The sequence below is a fragment of the Eschrichtius robustus genome, chromosome 4, assembly GCF_028021215.1.
Source record: "Eschrichtius robustus isolate mEscRob2 chromosome 4, mEscRob2.pri, whole genome shotgun sequence".
NCBI classification, from domain to species: domain Eukaryota; kingdom Metazoa; phylum Chordata; class Mammalia; order Artiodactyla; family Eschrichtiidae; genus Eschrichtius; species Eschrichtius robustus.
Window position 1 is genome coordinate 19,676,160 of NC_090827.1, and position 23,577 is coordinate 19,699,736.

At 39.0% G+C, this 23,577-nt stretch overlaps 1 protein-coding gene across 1 annotated transcript; it reads right to left on the bottom strand.

Annotated features, from left to right (window-relative positions):
• Positions 1–1,109: 1,109 nt before the first annotated feature.
• On the bottom strand, positions 1,110–14,259 carry LOC137763605 (all-trans-retinol dehydrogenase [NAD(+)] ADH7-like). The gene is given in 6 exon segments (XM_068542064.1): positions 1,110–1,134; positions 3,266–3,404; positions 4,141–4,276; positions 6,066–6,115; positions 6,458–6,668; positions 14,101–14,259. Coding segments are annotated over 6 exon segments (705 nt in total). The 5' UTR covers positions 14,245–14,259.
• Between the last annotated feature and the right edge of the window lie 9,318 nt (positions 14,260–23,577).

The following is a 23,577-nucleotide window of genomic DNA, read 5'->3' on the forward strand; positions in this document are numbered from 1 at the left end:
CTGTCCAAGTTATATGACAACCTTATATTGAAACCTCCTATTTCTGCTATGCCCACCTTACTTATTTTTCTTATAAAATATTTTGTATGTTTTCCAGGTGCCTTAATACTTTACTTTCATCAATAAAAGCTTTATAACATATAAAACTGCCCTCTTCAAACAAAATATATCACCACAAAACATTTTATAAAACATTTAAATTTTATTAAGAATTTTAAGTATATCATATATATAGATATAGCTAGATATGCCAGTGCAGTCGTACCAAATTGAAAACATTTTTTGGTTAAATGAGTCATTACTAAGTAAAGTGGGACTTAGGGATTTATAATTCTACTTTATTGAACTGAACATTAGTATATATATTACAGTATGATTCTAGCTGCACTTTTATATTTAAGTAGTATTGCAAAAAGACATTTTCTGAAATGTTAATGTATGCTGGCAAATAGCCTCATGACCCCTTATAGGATGCTTTTCAGTTTCATCTAGTTATAAAATGATTCTTAAAGTTAATCATTTAAAGTGTGCCCCTCCCTTATATTTCACTATTTCTTTTCTAAACTAATCAAGTAACTTGCACCATGCAATGAGCTGATTTCAAAACCTACTTCAAGTTAATTTGTAACAAGTGCTTTTTAAAAATATTTACATTTACATCCAAAAAGAAAGGTTACAATGTGTTAAAGACTATCCATAAAATTAATATTACTGTAGGAAATACACGTACCATATCTTTATATGCTAAATCTGCTCTAAGTGGTGGCAGCTGGGTAAAAGTCTTTTTTAAAAATCTCTATTCCAACGTAAAAATCCAAGTGTGTGTTTGTGTGTGGGTGTTTGTATACACACATATATATCTCAAAATATATAATTATGGCTTTAGAACATGTAAATTAAAAATTTTAATATTGTTGACCTAAACGCCCTGCTGATTCCCAGGTCCTCATAAGACACTAAATCTTTATTTCATAAAGATTATATATCTTCATCAAATCTTGTACTTCTGCTTGTATTTATGAAACAGATCCATGGTCACAGCAGAGGAAATGTGAAAAGGGAAGCCCAGGTCACCATCACGTGACACAGACCTTCTGTAACTTAGAATCTCAAAATGTCAGGACAGTTCGAATGCTGAAGTGTAAAATGATGGTTTTTAGTGATTTGTTTCCATACGTTCCAAACAAGAACATTTTATGCAATTGTCCTTTCTGCCTCGTTTAGGAAACTTGAGGTAAATTCTGTTACTGGAAATCCTTCTGGGCCTGAGGTCCCAACCAGAAAGAAAATGAATCGGTATATGAGTATATGAATATGGGTATCTGAGCTGATTCTTGAAGCATCTGTACAATTGAAAAGGCTGACAAGAGGAAAGGGGTTTCCTTGCTGAAGGGAAAGCATGAATATGCTAGGAAGGTGTGAATAGGAAGGATAGTCCAGTGTGCTTAGACTTCTGGGTACCAAGGAGAAAAGTAGGTGAGCCCTGCTCCCTTACTTTATCCCCAGAGCCTAGCACACAGGCTGTGATAGAGTGGGTGCTAAATTCTCAGTTGTTGAATAACTGGGTATACTAATAAAGTAGGTTGTGGTCCAATAGTAAAGGCTTTCAAAACCATGCTAAGGCATTGATATTTGGGGGCCACTTGAGTTTTAGCAGCTTAGTGAAGCCTGGCTAATATGGTAAAATACAGAAGGCAGGAGACGTATTATCGTGCTACTGTGTTAACATGTCCAGGTGAGAGATTACTGGACTGAACTAAGGTAACAATCATGGGCAATGAGAGGGAGGATCCTGGAGGAAAAACTGGACCGTGCACTATCAGAGCTTAGCATCAGTTTACATGTTGTAAGCAAGAGTGAAGAAGGAGTCAAACGTGATGCTCTGGCTTCTAGTCTGTAAAAGCAGAATAAGTGGCATTATTTGCTGAGATAAGATGTATTGGTGGAAACATTATTTTGAGTGAAATTGATGCAAGTGGGACATTCGAGTGGAGCTGTGTGGAAGTCGATGGAAATTGAAGAGCTTAGGTTTATAAATGTCAATTTAGAAGCCACTGCCTTAAGGTAATATTTGAAACAAAATTCCTAAGAGTAGAATTTATGTTTCTTTGGATAATAGCTAGTAACTATTTCTCAAAGTGACCATATTAAGCTATTAATATTGCTTGACTAAGTAAAGGTGTATGTCGGAATAGACATTTTTCCAAAGAAGACGTCCAAATGGCCAAGAGACACATGAAAAGATGCTCAACATCATTAATCATCAGGGAAATGCAAATCAAAACACAATGAGATATCCCTTCACACCTGTTAGGAGGGCTGCCATCAAGAAGATAAATAACATGTGTTGGCGAGGATGTGGATAAAGGGAATCCTCATGCACTGTTGGTGGGAATGTAAATTGGTGCAGCCACTATAGAAAATAGTATGGAGGTTTCTCAAAAAAATTGAAATAGAGCTACTCTGTGGCCCAGCAATTCCACTTCTGGGTATTTATCTGAAGAACCCAAAAACACTAACTTGAAAAGATATATGCACCCCCATGCTCACTGCAGCACTGTTTACAATAGCCAAGATATGGAAACAACCTGTGTCCATGGATGAATGAATGAATAAAGAAAATGTGGGGTGTGTGTATGTGTGTGTGTGTGTACAATGGAATATTTAGCCATAAAATGAATGAAATTTTGCCATTTGCAACGACATGGATGGACCTCAAGGGCATTATGCTAAGTGAAATAAGTCAGTCAGAGAATGACAAATACTGTATGATCTTATTTGTATGTGGAATCTAAAGCAACAACTTCACAGATACAGAGAACAGATTGGTGGTTGCCAGAAGCAGGAGTACTGGGTGGGAGAAATAGATGAAGGAGGTCAAAAGTTAAAAAACAAACAAATAAGCAAACAAAACCTAACCTTCAAGGATCGGAAGAAAACACATTTTAAAAAGCACTTTGAAAACTGTAAAGTAAGGAAATTTTGTGGCATTACTTGAAGAAGTGAGCAGCTTTGTGCTGAAATAAAAATAGCCAAGATGAAATCAATCTAGTACAAAAAAATGAAGTCCAGAAGTTTTTTTAAAAATTGGTTAATATAAGACGATGACATAATAAGTCTATGAAGAAGAAGTAATCAGCTATATCAATCTTGCTACATAAAATAATCAGAAATAAAATATGAAGGAAACAGATGCATTTATAAATACTAAATTTAAAAAGTGACCTATGGGGAGGAGACAAGAGAACCATAAAAAACAGATAACCTTTGATGTGAGTAGAGCAGTTCAAAGCCTTCATTGATTTGTTTAAAAGGGAAAACATGGGTTATCAATTGGTCCAGGTCAAATTTCTTTTCCAGGAAATCACTCACTAGTTTTGGAACATCATCTCTGCTTTCCCAACCTGTAAGTAAGCATACATGTTCTCTTTAGACTTTACTGAATGATCTTTATGTGTTATTATATTTGTTCCTTCTCTCTCTTGCATTATTACCTTTTCCCCATACGGGACTATCCTTAACAACACACAAATGAGCTGTATTTCTCCCATCTTAAGAAACAAAGGCAAAAACCCCATGAGGAACCTCTATTGCCCCCACAACTTCTAGCTACTCCATGTCTCTGCTCCTTTTACAGAGAAGCCACTTTACAGTTCACTGCTCCACTTCCTCTTCTCCCATTTTTTCTTGAGCCCACTCAGCACTTGGCTAGTACAGCCCTTGTCGAGGTCACCAAAGATACAGACAACGGTCAATGTGAGGCCAAGCCTTGTTCTCTTTCCACAGTACCGGGTGCACAAAAAATGAGAGGCTGGTTGGTACAGATGAGATTCTTTAGAGAGGGCTCCTTCAAGGAAATAAGACTTGAACTGAGAAATACACAAGAGGTACAAGTTGAGCCTCCTCACTTTGACTATTTGTGTGATGTGGGGAGATTATGGATTACCCAGGAATTAGAAGTAAAATTCAGTTATTCACCAAATATCTTTTGGGAATATGCTAAGGACCAGGCACTGTTTCCAGGGCTGGGAATAGGGTAGAGGTATAACATACCCAGTCCCTGCTCTCAGGAAGCATGAGAATCCTCTCTTTTAGTGCAGAGAGACTGACAATAAACAAATAAGGCTCTGCCATTCTTACCTCCAAAAATGCATCCTTTCCATGTGCGTCCACGGAAGAGCAGCCTTGGGTCATAGGTGAGCATCTTGGCTGATATAGGAGCCTCTACCACCACGCTGACCCCATAGTTCATGTTGCAGGATGCAAGGGCATCGATCTGAGTTTAGAATGAAGGAGACTGTTTGTTTCTCATGTCTCATAATATGTCATGGGCTCAGAAATGCCCTACATACTATTGCAGTTCCAGTAGTTGGTTTTGTTTCCAAGTCATGAAGTGAAATTAGGCCCACATGCCTTTTTCTTTCTGCTTGTTTTTTTTTTTTTAACTTTCCTTTTATTTATTTATTTATTTATTTATTTATTTATTTATTTATTTATTTTTGGCTGCGTTGGGTCTTCGTTGCTGCACGCGGGCTTTCTCTAGTTGTGGCGAGTGGGGGCTACTCTTCGTTGTGGTGCGCGGGCTTCTCATTGCAGTGGCTTCTCTTTTGCGGAGCACGGGCTCTAGGTGCACTGACTCAGTAGTTGTGGCTCACGGGCTCAGTAGTTGTGGTGCACGGGCTTAGTTACTCCGTCACATGTGGGATCTTCCCAGACCAGGGCTCAAACCCGTGTCCCCTGCATTGGCAGGCGGATTCTTAAGCACTGTGCCACCAGGGGAGTCCCTCTGCTTGTTTTAAAACACTCTCAACACAACTTTAGTCATGAATTAAACTCGTTCATACATTTGTCCTTTAAGGCAGAAAGTAGAAATTAATGTGGTCAGTGTTCATGGCATTTTCAGTTTACCATGGACCAAAATGCAGGGGGAAATTCCAATATTTTCAGACCAATATCACCACTTCAGATAAGGTTTGGAAAGCCAGTTGAGCTAAACTAAATCAAATTACCTATACTGAATCAATTAATCCAGTTTTTTTAAAGTTTAGTATGAAAATTAAATCAAATGCTAAAATGTGGGACAAAGGAATCCCTTTCTTGCTTACATTTCTGAGACTAACCCCACATTTTCTGGTCATCCACCCATCCAGTCATTCATTAATAGTTTTTTGAATACTTGGTTGGTTGTAGCAATAGATGTTGGCATTTTTCAGAGACTAATGTTCATTAAAGTATCATCTGGAAATCAGTAGGCCATAGCAATATCCAGTATTGCATATTGGCTGTGTAAACATGGTATTTGTTGCTATGGAATAATTCTAAGTCACACTAGGGAAGGGGAATGAAAACAGTGGTAAATTAAAGACTACTTATTCCTAAAGTACCAAAAGTATTAGAGCGAATTTTGTCTCCTACTCAGTTGTGAGCAGAATTGACTTTGTCCCATATTTCCAAGTCTCCCTCCCTACCTTATCCCAGGCTGGGGCTTTCCAATCCAGGAGATCTGACCTGTTTCTCAGATTTAAATGGAAGTCTGGTGCTACTGACTGCCACAAGGGAGGCATATTTTAAAAAGTTGAAGGCTCCTATTTTAAGAGAATTCAGAAAGGAGAAAGCAAACTCAGGTATAGAGTGAGAAGTTGGCTACATCGTGGTTTTGAGGGAAGAGACTGCCAAACTTGGAATAGTTCCTTTCACCCCTGGATCTCCTCCTTCTCTGTCTCCAGAGAGTCACTTTGTGCTGTTTGACTTGCTAACGTTCAAGAGATGGAATCACTTTTGCCAAAAAAGCCATACATACAAAGTAGATTAACACTTAAACAATTTGCCTAGATGGTAGACTCCCTCCCTGGCAGTCTGATCACATGAGAGTGGTATGATATGATACTTTGGTCAAGCAGACCTGCACATAAGTTTTGCTTGACTTCTTAGGCACAAGTGCTTCATGATTACCAGGTATTTTGCTTAACGGGTAGTCGCTTTCAGTAAAGCTGTGGAAAATGAGTTTACCCTGTGCGATCAAGGTAGCTTGGGTATTGTGTGGCTCCTCTAATCTTGGCTCTCACCATAGGTTCAAGATGCCCAGTAACTTCAAAACTGTAGCCCACAGTGTCGCCTATCATTTCTTTTCTTTTCTTCTTTTAAATAAATTAATTTTATTTATTTAGTTTTGGCTGCTTTGGGTCTTCGTTGCTGCATGCAGGCTTTCTCTAGTTGTGATGAGTGGGGGCTACTCTTCATTGCAGTTCACGGGCTTCTCATTGCGGTGGCTTCTCTTGTTGTGGAGCATGGGCTGTGGGTGCACTGGCTCAGTAGTTGTGGCTCACGGGCTCAGTAGTTGTGGTGCACGGACTTAGTTGCTCCGTCACATGTGGGATCTTCCCGGACCAGGGCTCAAACCCGTGTCCCCTGCATTGACAGGTGATTCTTAACCACTGCGCCACCAGGGAAGCCTCGCCTGTCATTTCTGACAGCACCTCACTGATGGGCTTGGTGGAGTCCTTGGGGCTGATGCACTCAGTGGCTCTGACAGCCACGGCCTTTTCAAATTTGTCTTTGTTGAGGTCAATCCCAATGATCCTGGATGCACCAGCTGACTTACAGCCCATGATGACCAAAAGGCCAACTCTTCCCAGGCCAAAGGCCACACAAGTCGAACCACGGGTGACCTGTGGAGAGACAAGTTCCTGTAAATGTTAGACCTAGGGTTAAAATGTGGAACCTGCAAAGTATCTCCAATATTAGAACACAAAATTCAGAAGATCACTATGATGAGTTATTAGGACTGGATGACTTGTTCTTGTGAGAATGCCACAAAGAGAGCTAGAAACAGCAGAATGTCTGAGAACAGAAAAGGAACAAAATCAATATTTTGCAGATAAATGGAAACCTTTGATAAAAAGTTACATCATTCAGGCCTTTGTTGTGGGAGCTTTTGCAGCCTTCTTGGACACCACCCATAACCTCATCTAACCTCATAACAGGATTAAATAAGCACTTGGATCTCTATTACTCTTCTCCACAAAACCATGCTAAATCTGTTTTAGATTTGGTATAACTAGCATTTTCTTAATAACCATAACCCTGAGTCATTTGTAAATAAATTGTTTTTTCATTGAAGTTGAATTTCCATGTTGCAATTAGATGATCCGTCTGTAGCTCCAGGAAGGAAATGTAGTTAAATCAATTGGGGGATTTTTATCCTGTACTGTGCTATGTTAAAGAAGGTTCTAGCCAAAAGTCATTTTCCTGCTAGTAGAGTCCTAATCCTGTTTCATAGCAGGGATCAGGGAGACCTGAAAACCAGGAAACCCACGAAAAGGCTATGGAACTTATTGTGATCATTTTTGTCTTCTTTTCCTTTCTTTTTTCTCCTCCCTCCCTTCTTCCCTTTCTTCCTTCCTTTTTTTCGTTTTCTTTTTAACATGCAAAGGCTTATGTATGAGCAGGGTGTGTTGTCAGATGTCCTGATTCTCCAGTTTTGTCCTCCTTTGCAGGAATTACCTGAAGAAATAGCCCGTGTGTGGAGGTCTATGTATGCATGTGTTTTGAAATGTCTGAATTTATAAGCAGATATTTAAGTGGGTACAGAGGTGCTGTAGTTTCAGCTACGGCATCCTAACCCCTCAGTTCATTTCCTGAATTTGGAGCTCTGAAGTTAGTGTGGCCATTCTCTCAAGTATCATTCAGTCATTCACTCATTTATGCAGCAAACTTTATTGATGGATTCTTTGTGGTCAGCATTTTATGCCAGAAACGAAACTGGGCGTTCTCTACCTTTTCTACTAGTTTATCTGCTAGCTTTATTATCTAGATCTGAGATGAAATTTTTTGTTGATGGTTGAATTCTAAATCTAGAATTTTATGATTCTAGCACTGTCTTCTGGGACCTCTTTCAGCCTTCCTTATTTAATCTCTAGCAAGCCTTAGGCTGTGGTGGCCCTGAAGTGTGATATTTCTGACCACCTGGGAACTGTGCCTCTAAAGACTTCTCCCTAGGACTCCATCACCCATCTGGAAAGTTGTAATTTTTGACCTTCCTGTCACCCTGACTCTAAGCCTTTAAGTGGATCATGGCCCCAGTCTCTTGCTAACTTCAGATGTCCCCCCACCTGAAAAACAAAAACAAAAACAAAAAAAACTTCTCTTCCTTCCCAACCTTCTTGTTCTACAGAATGGGAACTGGAGATTAATATCTATAGTGAATTATCCATATCATTATTATAGAAGAAAGTTATAGTCTAAAATAAGAGTGTCAATTTTAGGTCACTTAAAATTTTTTATTATTTTAAATAATATTTTATTATTTTGTATTTTAAAATATAGTAAGCTTCCACTTTTCAGTATTATTTTTCTTTACTCTTCTGATCCCCTTCATGATCGTTAATAAATACTTAAATTTCACTATTCCAAAGAGCTTTAGGACCTTAACCAGCTCTTGGGAGATAATTTTTGAGTCCTTGGAATATCCTGTCCACTAAGAGTGTCTTTGTACATCTGAGATATTGGGCTACTCCAGATAGTTTATGCTAACAGTGTGACTTACGGTGAATCCCTGTTTTCATATGTCTGGGGCTTTGATCCATCAGCTTAACTCCTGATGCTACTGGAGTCTGAGTAGCTGAGGTCAGTCCTGTGTGTGCTGTGTGCCTACATGACTGTTCCCACAATAGAAACCCTAAACACCAGACTTGGGTGAGCTTACCTGGTTGGCAACACTTAATATGTGTTGTCACACATTGTTGCTGGGAGAATTAAGCTCTGTCCATGTGACCCCACTGGGAGAGGACAACTGGAAACTTGTACCTGGTCTCTCCTGGACTCTACCCTATGTGGCTTTTTCCTTTGCTGGTTTTAATCTGTATCCTTTCACTGTAACAAACTGTAGCTATGAGTATAATAACTGTTCTGAGTTTTATAAATCCTTCTAGTGAATCATCAAATCAAAAGAGTGTCTTGGGGGACACCAACACATCCTCATACTGTTAGTTTGACCTATTTTCAAATAGGCAAAGGCAAGAATATGTGTTCATTCAAGTAATTTGCCTTAAGATATAGCTTCCAGTAAAAAATTATACCTAAAAGTGGAGAATGTCTTGGTTAATAATATATTAGCCAAGTACTAATATGGTACCAATATATCAAGTACAATAAAAAACTTAGAATACTAACATAAAACCATATCCAATGTCCCTTCTCTCACCTCTGTCTTGGTAGAAAATTCTTAGTGGAAGGTCTCGAGGAATGTTCCAGCACCAAGATTTTCCAAAGAAATTTAAAAGCAAGTGGTTACTAACATATGTCATTGACATGTACATGCATGCTAATGTAATACATTCATAGATCTCAGACCTGTCTTGAACCTATGTCTGGGATAAATCTGCTTCAACGCCCATATGTATATTTTCCACAAGCTCCTCACCTTTTTATTCTTCCACATATTTGGACATCCCTTTCCTTATTCATTCATACATCTCTTTTTTTCCAACTATTATTTATTAAGTCATTACTATGTCCAGGCTCCTTGCTAAGTACTGTAGTGAATAGAGACTTGGTCCATACCTTCTTGGAGCTTGTGGTCTAATGAAGACTAAAGGTATAATAAGAATTTGAGATTTGGGACACATACTGTTAATGAAGCAATCATGTAGCCTTGAATAATGGAAAGAGGTTCCTGCTTAGATGGAGTAGACAGAAAAAAAAAAAAAACAACTTCTTTGAGCAAGTGGGTTATCTTTTTTTTTTTTAATTTAATTTTATTTATTTATTTTTGGCTGTGTTGGGTCTTCGTTTCTGTGCGAGGGCTCTCTCCAGTTGTGGCAAGTGGGGACCACTCTTCACTGTGGTGCGCGGGCCTCTCATCATCGCGGCCTCTCTTGTTGCGGAGCACAGGCTCCAGATGCGCAGGCTCAGCAATTGTGGCTCACGGGCCCAGTTGCTCCGCAGCATGTGGGATCTTCCCAGACCGGGGCTCGAACTCGTGTCCCCTGCATTGGCAGGCAGATTCTCAGCCACTGCGCCACCAGGGAAGCCCTAAGTGGGTTATCTTTAATCTGAGAATAATGTTAATGAAGCACCTACACAAGGGCTCGGTAGATGAGTGTTCCAGACAATCAGAATAGCTTGTGTAAATGTCTTCATGTAGGAACAGCTCAGCAGGCTTACAGATCTCAAGAGAGGCGAGTGAGTGTGAGTGGATCATAGTGGAGGAGACGAGATTGTTCCAAGTATGGAAGCTACTGAAGGATTTTTGGCAAAGAAGTAATGCAGACCAATTTATGTTTTATAAAATTCCTCTGGCTTGTAAATGGAGAATTATTGGAGATGGTCAAGAGGAGTAATGAAGACTACAAAAGGAGGCCATTGCATCTGTCAAGATATGATGATGGTAGTGAGTTGAAGAAAATGGAAAGATTTAAAATATACCTTGTAGGTAAAATTAACAGGACTTGCTGCTGGATTACATATAAGGTAATGGAGAGGGAAGATCAAGGGTGAAGAAAATTTGAGTGAGCATAAATATGTTTGGGCGGTAGGGAGGAAGAAAATTAAGAATTCTGTTTTATACATATTCAGTTTGAGATACCTGTGAGACCTTCAAAGGGAGAGGTCAGGTAAGGAGTTGGACAAAAGAATTTGGGGTTCAGAGAGAGTTTGAGATATAAATTTGGAGTCAACTAACATATAGGTAATTTTTAAGACTTCGGAGTTGGATGAGACCACCACAGTATAGAGATTGCTTGTGGGAATGGTTTTACTATTTATGAACTGTGTGTTAGTCTACATACTTCTTTGATTCATTAAGAGTGACATAAATCGAATCCAAATAATCACTCTTAAAAATGCATTCATGGGGGCTTCCGTGGTGGCACAGTGGTTGAGAATCTGCCTGCTAATGCAGGGGACACGGGTTCGAGCCCTGGTCTGGGAAGATCCCACATGCCGCAGAGCAGCTAGGCCCGTGAGCCACAATTACTGAGCCTGCGCGCCTGGAGCCTGTGCTCCGCAACAAGAGAGGCCGCGATAGTGAGAGGCCCGTGCACCGCGATGAAGAGTGGCCCCCGCTTGCCACAACTAGAGAAAGCCCTAGCACAGAAACGAAGACCCAACATAGCAATCAATCAATCAATCAATTAATCAATAAAATAAATCTTTAAAAAAAAATGCATGCATGTTTTCATACTATATGCCAACCATTATAGGTTGAATTGTGTCCCCCCGCCCAAACCTGCAAATTCATATGTTAAAGTCTTAAGCCCCAGTACCTCAGAATGTGATCTTATTTGGAGATAGGGTCTTTGCAGAGGTAATCAAGTTAAAATAAGGTAATTAGGTGGGCCCTAATCCAATATAATTGGTGTCCTTATTAAAAAGGGGAAATTTGGGGCTTCCCTGGTGGCGCAGTGGTTGAGAGTCTGCCTGCTAATGCAGGGGACGCGGGTTCGAGCCCTGGTCTGGGAAGATCCCACATGCCACGGAGCAGCTGGGCCCGTGAGCCACAGCTACTGAGCCTGCGCGTCTGGAGCCTGTGCCCCGCAACGGGAGGGGCCGCGATAGTGAAAGGCCCGCGCACCGCGATGAAGAGTGGTCCCCGCACCGCGATGAAGAGTGGCCCCTGCTTGCCGCAACTAGAGAAAGCCCTCGCACGAACCGAAGACCCAACACAGCCAAAAATAAATAAATAAATAAATAAAGAAAGAAAGAAAGAAAGGGGAAATTTGGACAAAAAAGACTGGCATAGAAGGAAGGTGATATGAAGAGACATAGAGAGAAGACAGCCAAGGAGAAAGGCCTGGAACAGATCTTTCACTCACAGCCCTCAGAAGGAACAAATCCTGCCGACCCTTTGATCTCGGGCTTCTAGTTTCCAGAATGTGAGACAATAAATTTGTTTTGTTTAAGCCCCCCAGTCTATGGTATTCTGCTACAACAGCCCTAATAAACTAACAAACCAGCCTTGATATTTATTTTGTGAAACAAAATATTAATTTTATTTTATTTATTCTTTTTAACATCTTTATTGGAGTATAATTTTTGTGTGTTACTTTCGGCTGTATAACAAAGTGAATCAGCTATACGTACACATGTATCCCCATATCTCCTCCCTCTTGCGTCTCCCTCCCACCCTCCCTATCCCACCCCTCTAGGTGGTCACAAAGCACCGAGCTGATCTCCCTGTGCCATGCGGCTGCTTCCCACTAGCTATCTATTTTACGTTTGGTGGTGTATATATGTTCATGCCACTCTCTCACTTCATCCCAGCTTACCCTTCCCCCTCCTCGTGTCCTCAAGTCCATTCTCTACGTCTGCGTCTTTATTCCTGTCCTGCCCCTAGGTTCTTCAAAACCATTTTTTTTGTTTGTTTTTTTAGATTCCATATATATGTGTTAGCATACGATATTTGTTTTTCTCTTTCTGACTTACTTCACATTGTATGATAGTCTCTAGGTCCATCCACCTCACTACAAACAACTCAATTTTGTTTCTTTTTATGGCTGAGTAATAGTCCATTGTATATATGTGCCACATCTTCTTTACCTATTCATTTGTCGATGGACACTTAGGTTGCTTCCATGTCCTGGCTATTGTAAATAGAGCTGCAATAAACGTTGTGGTACATGACTTTTTTTGAATTATGATTTTCTAAGGGTATATACCCAGTAGTGGGATTGCTGGGTCGTATGGTAGTTCCGTTTTTAGTTTTTTAAGGAACCTCCATACTGTTCTCCACAGTGGCTGTATCAATTTACATTCCCACCAACAGTGCAAGAGGGTTCCCTTTTCTCCACAACCTCTCCAGCATTTATTGTTTGTAGATATTTTGATGATGGCCATTCTTACTGGTGTGAGGTGATACCTCATTGTAGTTTTGATTTGCATTTCTCTAATGATTAGTGATGTTGAGCATCCTTTCATGTGTTTGTTGGCAATCTGTATATCTTCTTTGGAGAAATGTCAATTTAGTTCTTCCGCCCATTTTTGGATTGGGTTGTTTGGTTTTTTTGTTATTGAGCTTCATGAGCTGCTTGTAAATCTTGGAGATTAATCCTTTGTCAGTTGCTTCATTTGCAAATATTTTCTCCCATTCTGAGGGTTGTCTTTTCATCTTGTTTATGGTTTCCTTTGCTGTGCAAAAGCTTTTAAGTTTCATTAGGTCCCATTTGTTTATTTTTGTTTTTATTTCCATTTCTCTAGGAGGTGGGTCAAAAAGGATCTTGCTGTGATTTATGTCATAGAGTGTTCTGCCTATGTTTTCCTCTAAGAGTTTGATAGTGTCTGGCCTTACATTTACGTCTTTAATCCATTTTGTGTTTACTTTTGTGTTAGGTGTTAGCGAGTGTTCTAATTTCATTCTTTTACATGTAGCTGTCCAGTTTTCCCAGCACCACTTATTGAAGAGGCTGTCTTTTCTCCATTGTATATTCTTGCCTCCTTTATCAAAGATAAGGTGACCATATGTGTATGGGTTTATCTCTGGGTTTTCTATCCTGTTCCATTGATCTATATTTCTGTTTTTGTGCCAGTACTATACTGTCTTGATTACCTGTAGCTTTGTAGTATAGTCTGAAGTCAGGGAGCCTGATTCCTCTAGCTCTGTTATTCTTTCTCAAGATTGCTTTGGCTATTCGGGGTCTTTTGTGTCTCCATACAAATTGTGAAATTTTTTGTACTAGTTCTGTGAAAAATGCCATTGGTACTTTGATAGGGATTGCATTGAATCTGTAGATTACTTTGGGTAGTAGAGTCATTTTCACAATGTTGATTCTTCCAATCCAAGAACATGATATATCTTTCCATCTGTTTGTACCATCTTTAATTTCTTTCATCAGTGTCTTATAATTTTCTGCATATAGGACTTTTGTCTCCTTAGGTAGGTTTATTCCTAGGTATTTTATTCTTTTTGTTGCAATTGTAAATGGGAGCGCTTATTTAGAAATAAAATTTCGAATCTGAATTTTTTCTTCCAGTTGATTTGGCATTGTGTAGAAACAGTCTGTACATGAGATGTTTTCAAAAGTGTTTTTCCCCAAAAGCTTCAGTTTTTCAAAAAATATTATCTAAAAAATAAAAAAGAAGGAACTAGCCCACCCTGCTGCTTACCTTGCCAGTTTTAATAGCAGTCCCATATCCAGTGGAAAATCCACATCCAATTTAACAGACTTTCTCAGAATGAGCTGCGTCATCGATCTTAGCAACGGAAGTTTCATCCACCACCGTGTACTCAGTAAATGTACTAGTGATCATGAAGTGTTAGACTGGTTTGCCCCTGCACGTAAATCTGGTGGTGCCATCAGCCAGGACTCCATGACCAGTAACGCTATTTGATACATCAAATGATCATATTAATTCAATTCAAAAATTAGCACAGGAACAGCTAAATGGCATTAGAGAAAAGTGACTGAAACCTACTCACTCCTTATACAAAGGTTGCCATCTGGGTCGCGACAAGCATTGCATTCTCTACACTGAGGCGGAAAGAGGGGGATGACTTTGTCACCTAGAGGGAAAACATCATGATATGAGGCATTGGTAATTAACATTAAAGGCTGAAATAGACGAATGTGAATTGAGCTCATGCCACATGCAAGAATTTCTTAAAAGTAGAGGCATACCTTGGAGATATTACAGGTTTGGTTCTAGAGCATCACAATAAAGTGAGTCACAAATTTTTTGGTTTTCCAGTGCATATAAAAATTATGTTTACACTATACTGTAGTCTATTAAGTATGCAATAGCATTGTGTTTAAAAAAACAATGTACATACCTTAATTAAAAAATAATACTATTGGAAAAATGGCACTGATAGACTTGCTTGACGCAGGGTTGCCACAAACTCAATTTGTAAAAAAAATTCCACTTTGAAGCACAGTAAAGCAAAGGGGTAAAACTAAGGGGTGGAGATCCTCAGTGAGTAGCCTCCAGCTGTTCAGTTGGTTTTGGTATAGTTATTCAATTAAGTAAGTTTGCTGACATTATTGAAATCAGTGAGGGGTGGAGGGAGAGATAGAGAGAGAGAGGGAGAAGGAGACAGGGAGAGATTTTTCTTGTTTTCCCATCCTCAAATCTGTCTAGGAATCGTATAAAATATTTTAATTAATTTGTTCAGATACAAAATGCGTTATCTCTCATCTTACTTGTCGACTAACATACCACTCCTAGAGATCTCCTTTAGATGGATGGTTACATGGCTCTTTTGCAAGTGATTAAGTGTGAGAAATGATATGCTGGAAATAGATGAGAGGCTGAAAGCCATCAGTGACTTTAACATTCACCCTCTGCCTCTGCAAGGCAAATGTCATGGGTCACAGTGCAATGTGGGCCAATCTCGAAGTTAGAAATCTCACACCACAATCCCACACAAGTTCCTGCTGGATTAATAGTTGAGATTTAAAGACAAACTATTTTATCGATAAGTAAAGACATAAATATCAAATACATGGAGAATGGAGAAACTTTTATGCTTGAGGATGATAGAAAAAGTCATAAAGGAAACATCTAAGAATGAAAATTTTGTGTGTTGAGAAACAGTAAATAAATCTTCCAAATGTAAGTAATTCAAGCAAGTAGTCTGAGGGAAAAAAGCTTAAAGCAAAAATGACGAGTTAACATTTTTGATATATACAATGCATAATCGAATTGATAGGGAAAGCATTAAAACTTCCACTCCTACCTCTTCTGTCTTCCCACATATTTTACTCCTACCTGGAGATACACGCAAAGAACATAAAGAGGAAAATACAAATTAATAAATATATAGTGAAGTGTTTGTTTTCCTTGGTTATAAATTTTTTTAAAATAAAAGTAATGAGATAATTCTCTGTTAAGTCAATAATGATTTTTTACTTACGTATTGTCAAAGGGGTGCTGAAATGGGCAGTGTCATTCATGTCAACACCTTTGGAAAATAATTTGCAGTATACATCAGGATACTAAAATGGTTCTTTTTTCCTGTGGGTGGTCACATTTTGTTTAGCAACTTAATTGAGATATCTTTGCCATATAAAAATTGTATATGTTTAAGGAATATAACTTGATGTTTTTATATATGTATACATTGTGAAAAGATCACCATAGTCAAGCTAAATAACTTATCCATTACCTCTACCTAGTTACTGTTGAGTTTTCATGTGTTTGTTCATGTGTGTGTGTTAAGGTTTAATTTAAGATCTGTCCTCTTAGCAAATTTCAAGTATACAATACAATATTGTTAACTATCATCACTATGCTATACATTAAATCTCCAGAACTCACTCATCTTATATAACTAAAACTTTGTACCCTACTTAAGAATATTTTGACACTTTCACCTGGTAATTCCATTTAAAAAAACCTAACTTAAGGAAATTGTAAATTCAGAAAAATATTAGTATATATTAGAGGTCATCACAGCACTAGTTATAAAGGGAAATATGTAAACAATATGTGTAAACAAATATGTAGATAATAATAGAGAAATGAGTAAATGAATTGTAAATCTAGAAATTAGACATTTAAAAAGTTTATAAATTGTTATAAATTTGGAAAATGCTTATATTAAGTTGGAAAAATAGGATAAAAATACTTAAATATTGTACGAGTACAGCTACATAAAATATGGATGGAAAAATATAAGGAGGGGAATAAAAACAAACAAAAAAATCAATGGTAGTCTTTAAGATATAAGACAATTATTGATTTTTTCTTCTCATATTTTCTGATTATCCAAATTTTCTGGAATGATTATTGTTACGGGCTGGATTGTGTTCCCCCAAAATTAACATGTTGAAGTCCTGACCCCCAGTACTTCGGAATGTCTGTATTTGGAGATAGGGTCTTTTAAGAGGTTAAAACGAGGTCATTCGAGTGGTCCTTAATCCAATATGATTGGTGTCTTTATAAGCAGAGGAGATTAGGACACAGATATATACAGAGATAAGACCATGTGAAAACACAGAGAGAAGATGGCCATTTGCAAGCCAAAAGAGAGGTTTCAGAAGTTACTGCCAGCACCTTGATCTCAGACTTCCAGCTTCCAGAACTGTGAGAGAATTAATTTCTGTTGTTTAAGCCATCCATTCTGTGGTACTTTGTCATGGCAGCACAACTAGAACTCAAGCATCTGTTGGTTGGATGGAGTTGCAAATTTTTAAGATTCCTTCCAACCCTAAGATTCATTAATTTCTATGGGTAGAGTTGCTAGCTTCTAAAGTCCAAAATTAATTCCCCGATTAAGCTAGTTTTGCTGGGTCCTTGACCCAAACTAGAATGCTTTTATTCTAGTTCTATTCCGTTCCAGAAAGAATTATTTCAAATTCTAACATCATAGGGCCTCCTCACTTGTCACATCACCCAGACTTCAAATGTCATCTTCATTTTTCCAAAACCTTAAGGTAGGCTAAATGCAAAGTTGTTTAAACAAAAACAAAACAAACAAATGAAAGCACCTAACACTATAAACAATTGCATACCCATTTCAAGCAAGCAACTATACTGACCAACCTGCAAATGAAAAAAATGCCAAAACTCTTTCGAGGTTAATGCCAACTCTGTTTTAAAAGAATAAACATACTTTACCTACAATGCATTCTTGGTTTTTAAAGATTTTTTTAACTTGTATTTTTATGAAAACTGTGCCCTTAATAAATCTTAAAAGCATGATACTTTCTTGTCCACTTTGCATTCCAGAATTAGCATTTTTCCATTGTCAACAGCAGGAAAATCTTTTCTAACGGCTGAGAATGAGACCTTGGTTACCCAATGAACTACAGAAGTGAATGTAATGCGTGCTATTGAAAGTCAATTTATGGAAACATTTTGCTTCCCAGCACAAATGCCCAGCTATCCTGAAATTAAATTATTAATAATGTCAATAGAAACCAAATTTCTCCATTTTCCCCCAATGTCTTACTGAAAAACCTTAATATGCTGTTTTAGCCTGTTTCTATTAGCATTCTCTGAAACTCCAACCCAGTGTCCCCCCCACCAAGTGTATGCTTGCTCAACAGGCATTTAATTCCCCAAGAAATAACCCCAAGTATTTAATTACGTTAAGGTATTCCAAGTTCTAACAATCAGTCCCACATTATTAGGTCATAATGAGGATACAGAAATGTTCTGCTTACTTTTCCAGTGGTGCCCATCCTGTCTTTCTGTTCGTTCTGTATATTAGTAAACAGAGACTTTTTCTGCCTGATATTTGGCTCCGTCTGCTGTAAATAACAGCATCTTGTGCCTTCAGTTAAATAGTCTGGCTCAAAAGTTCCACCTTTAGCGATATGACTCATAGCCTTCAAGACTTTCCAATGGCCCATGAGCCCCACCATTTACAGATCAAGTTGTGAAAAGAAATACAGTAACTTATAATGATCAAACCATGGGTAGAGCTCTAACAAAGACAGGATAATCAAACCTATTGAAAATGACTGAAAGCTTTCTTATCCACCTTATATCTGGGAATATAAAAACATGTCAGGTTAGTTCAGCTCAACTCAACTCAGTAAAAACGTACTATGTGCTTCTTTAGCTGCTCTGCAAGGCGCAGCTGATTTTAGGGATGTGTGTGTGTGTATTTATTGATGCTCTACTTCATGCCACAAAGACATGATGTAGTTTGTGGAAAACATGTAATTAAACATAAATGAAAATAAGGCCAAGAAAATGTAAACAAATTGGAATAGAAGGTCAAAATTTGGAAAGAGGAGTTGGGGGTATATAGAACATAGATATGGATAACTATAGTTTATAGATATTTGGGGGATAGAAAGATATGTAAAACTTGTTAGCTCTGCACGTAGACAGATTATGGTCTGAACCCAAGTCACCGTTACATACACGGCTTGTACAGGTTGTGCGTGGCACAAAGTCACGCAGTGCAGAGCAGAAGGGGAACTGAAGTCCAGCCTGTATACTGGCTCTCAGATGCCAAAGGGCTTTTATTGGGGAAAGTGCTTCACTCTTCTGAAGTAGCTGTTTAAATACTTCAAGCCACTATTTCTTAAAATAAGATGCACTGATACTAGAATCTCCTGGATCTACTGACTGTATTGATAGGAGAGTGTCCAGGATGGATTTTATTTTTTACACTATTTGGGGGTGCACTGGCAGACTTACCTCCAAGTAAATTTATTCTACACAAAGGACATTTTACTCTTGTGGAGTCGATCAGTGGGGCAGGTTTTCTAAGTCTTCAAAGCTGTCCAGATCATGAAATATTTTTTCAGACAACAGGTATGAACAAAACTTTCTTTTGAAAAGCTTGTATAAGCTTTGCCCACAGATCTCTCTCTCAATGCAATATAGTAAGTGTTGTAGGTCCAATTTAAAATCTATATGCCTAATTCAGAATTAGCAGTTAGAAGAACCTTGTTTATCCATTCTATATGTAATAGCTTACATCTGCTAACCCCAACCTCCCAATCCATCCCTCCCACACCTCCCCTCCCCCTTGGCAAGCACAAGTCTTTTCTCTATGTCTGTGAGTGTGTTTCTGTTTCATAGATAGGTTCATTTGTGCCATATTTTAGATTCCACATATAAGTGATATGATGTTGTATTTATCTTTCTCTTTCTGACTTACTTCACTTAGTATGATAATCTCTGGGTCCGTCCATGTCGCTGAAAATGGCATTATTTCATTCTTTTTTATGGCTGAATAATACTCCATTGTATATATGGACCACATCTTTTTATTTATTTATTTATTTATTTATTTATTTATTTATTTATTTATTTATTTATTTATGTGTCTGCTTCAGGTCTTAGCTGCGGCATGCGGGATCGTCATTGTGGCATGCAGGGTCTTTCGTTGCAGCATGCAAGTTCTCTCTAGTTGTGGTGCAAAAGCTCAGTAATTGTGGCACGCAGGCTCTCAAGTTGTGGCATGCAGACTCTAGAGCACTCAGGCTCAGTAGTTCCCCTGCGGCATGTGGGATCTTAATTCCCCAGCCACGGATAGAACCCACGTCCCCTGCATTGGAAGGCAGATTCTTAACCACTAGACCACCAGGGAAGTCCCTGGAGTACATCTTCTTTATCCATTCATCTGTTAATGGACATTTAGGTTGTTTCCATGTCTCGGGTATTGTGAATAGTGCTGATATGAACATGGGGTGCACGTATCTTTTTGAATTACAGTGTTGTCTGGATATATGCCCAGGAGTGGGATTGCTTATATTTTTTTAGAAAAGAAAAGGAAAAAAAAAATAAAGTCCATGAAGAAAGAAAATAGAATTAGCAATTAGAATTAGTCATTCTAACTCACTGGCCAAATTAAATCCACCAGGTAAAAGCACTACCAGTCGATCAGCCTTGACTGTGAACACCATTTTTTTAGCAGCAAAACACTGAAGAAACCCAGCATGTTTTACAGGTATTACCAGATAGAGTTAAGCAGGTGTGGACCAAACAGCTATTTTGAGTTTTAATTTTCAAACCAAAGAAACCAAAGTTTATCTCAGCAACAAATAGTTGTTTACTTATGAACAAAGGCAAAAGAGTACCAATATGGGTGGTATCAGCACAAACAAAGAAGTACTCATTTGGTAAACTCCTTCATAAGGCCTTGACAAAATCTTATAGCACCTAATCTAAAAAATAAAATTTTACAAGAAAATAGTGTGTCCAATAAGGTTTAATATCTGTATAAATCTTTATGGCCCTAATCCCTTCTCCAGGAGAATTGATTGGATGTTAAAATGTCAAAAACTGAAATTTGGAAGGTAACCTATTAAAAAAAAAAAGTTGAGATAAAAAAGTTCATGGTCATGTTGCATGATATAGCATGTTGTTAGTCCTAATTTTTGGTTTAGAGAACCAGCTGAATCTCCCCTGTAAACTCTTTTTACAGTATTTCTGTGACATTCTGGGGCCAAGTCTCTCAGGGTACTGTATCTCCAAAATGCTGTGAGCCTGGTTCCACTCCAAAGTTTCCAAGAGCCTCTAAAGAAAGGTGCTGATCTCAAAGTAGCCATGCAATTCCAATTTGCGTGGGACAGGGTACAGGGGACCTGGAAGAACTTTGAGAAATGTGCTGCAGGAATATGGGCTTTGGAGTCAAATACACCTGGTTCAGGGTCTGGAGCTTTGCTTGAATATGTATGACCTCAATACCACATTTGTAAAATGGGAGTAATAATAACCACATTATGTGTCAAAGATTAGCACTTCCTATACTGCCTGTTTCATAATTAGTAGAAAATATCATTGTTATTAACTTGGTTCCCATTGGTAACCAAGGGTTTAAATTTTTAAAATATTTAAAATGTAACCACTTGGGGCAAAATGACCCAGAGTCCAGGCTCAGTAACGACTGTCTTGTTGAGATCCACTGTGTGTTCCCAGAAGCCTCTAGAATTTCCTAAGAGTTTGGGGCTAAGAATCTTCTGAACCTAGAGGTGCTACCAGAAATTTAGGTGGAAACAAAGAGGCAGAATATTATCCATATGGGGGGTGACCAGCCGTCCTGGTTTGCCCATGACTGAGGGGGTTTCCAAGTCACAGGCTTTTCAGTACTAAAGCCAGGACACCTTATAGCACCTGATCTAAAAAATAAAAATGGAGCTGAGCTGGTCACCCTCTGTGCACCTGCATCACTACACAGGTGCTGTGATGTGAGTGTGTGTGGTGGACAGGGTCACATTAGCTTCAGGTTGTCAGCCCTCCTCTCTCACAGCTCTGATCCCTCACTCTCAGTAACAGCCTTCTATCATGGACCCCAGCCAGGACTCGCATCACCCAGTCTCATAATGACAGCAGGGGAGTGAGAATACTTAGTGGAGTCAGGAGAGCAAGGTTTGACTGTCATCTCTAGCAGTGACTGATAAGTGCTCATGAAAAGACACTAAATGCTCTGAACTTCACAATGAGAGGAAATTATACTGACTTCAGGGCTTGTTGTGAAGCCGAAGTGAAGTACTGTGTGTAGAAGTGCCCATTAAACTGTCGAACACTCAGTAAATGAAAATTACAGTAAGTGATACCTCTAAGGTTAAGAAACTAAGAAAAGAGCCTTTGTGTGCACAGGGAAATGGACCTCCGTTTACTGCTGAATCATTCTTAATAGCAGAAATAGTTATGCAGTTGTAGTACCCAACGGCATACAACTGCTAGTCACTAGAATCACAATGGCTTTTGTTCTGCCTTAGCAAACCAAACCTTAAGGGTGGAGTTTTACTCTGATCTTTGTTTTTTCAAACACTCCAAACTCAGGTGGTAAGTCAAACAACCAGCTGCAAGCTGAAACTCATCCTTTAATCTTTCCGCTATGCCAAGCCATGCCAGGATGGGGCCAAGCTGGAAAGCAGGGTTGAGATGGGGTTTCTGCAGCTGTACCCTGACAGGTGAAGATTTTGCTAATCCTTTTTCAGGCATGCTCTGCCAGTTTTCAGAACTGCTGTGTGAGATTATGCTTGGCAGTTTCAAAAATTTTCTCCTCCACGCTAACCCTGCCTAGGATAAGAACGCAGAGCAGATTTTTCATAATAAGGCAAGGGCTTGACATCTGCTCCACATAAACTCTCCATTGTGCTCAGCTCACCAGGCGAGTGTGCTGGCTGATGAGAATTTCCGTTCAAGGAGATCAGGAATTGTGGAAAAAGTATAAATCCAAGTTGTTTTGTGCCCCTCTTGAGCTCCCCTTAAGAAAAAACAGAACAGTTAGGGAAATTGGTTTTGCCATGTATCTGGCTAAGGACGAGTTGAAAATAATTTCAAGGCACCAAGGCTCGGCAGTTCTTCATTACTGACATGGGTCTAGGGATTGTTTCTTGCAGAGGACAAGCCACAAACCATCACAACAATGGGAAGTGTGCTGCCTAAGGACCAGAAGGCAGGATCATGGCCTTGGAAAGAAGGCAAAGATGGCTCCGGGTGCGCTGCATGGCATTAAGTCAGGTACATTGATTTGTTCTCGCTTTGCTTCCAGAGTTCCCCTCAGGACTTGTCTCGGTAAAACATGGAGTAAGATTCCAGAATGTTAGCACCAGAAGTAGGCGCAGACCACTGCTCCGTTGCAAAAGTCTGCTCCGTATTCAGAGGGAACTGTCTTCCTGGCACAGGGAGAATGTGGCGCTCAGAGTGGATCAGCGCTTCCCGTGCCTGCTGCTCCACCCGGCCTCTCCTCGTGTTTCACGTTATCAGGTAAGATGGTTAGAGAGTAGATCCAGGGGAATGTCGAATCCTGTCTCCATGGGATGCTGTGGTATGACGAGGTTATCTTTGGTCTAGAAACGTCTCAGCTTTGCAAGTTCAAGAACTTGATTTTATTAGTATGCCTAAGTTTGATTAGACTCTGAAGGCTGATTCACATGAATCACACCAATGAAGAACTGATAAACTAGATACCAATTTATAATTTTATAATACATTAATTTATAATGCTTGCCACTATAACTTTGAATAGATTCTGCACAAGGAACATAATGGACAGAGGTAATATTCAGAATATTTATCAAACCTGAAAGGCATGGGCACCAATTAATCAGAATGGGTCCACAATCCATTATAATAGATGCCAGCTGGCTTGCTATTTTAGGGCATATTAGGGAGATAGCCCTGGAAATAGGGGCAAGAGTTAATATTTAAGTAACCCTACTACCTGCC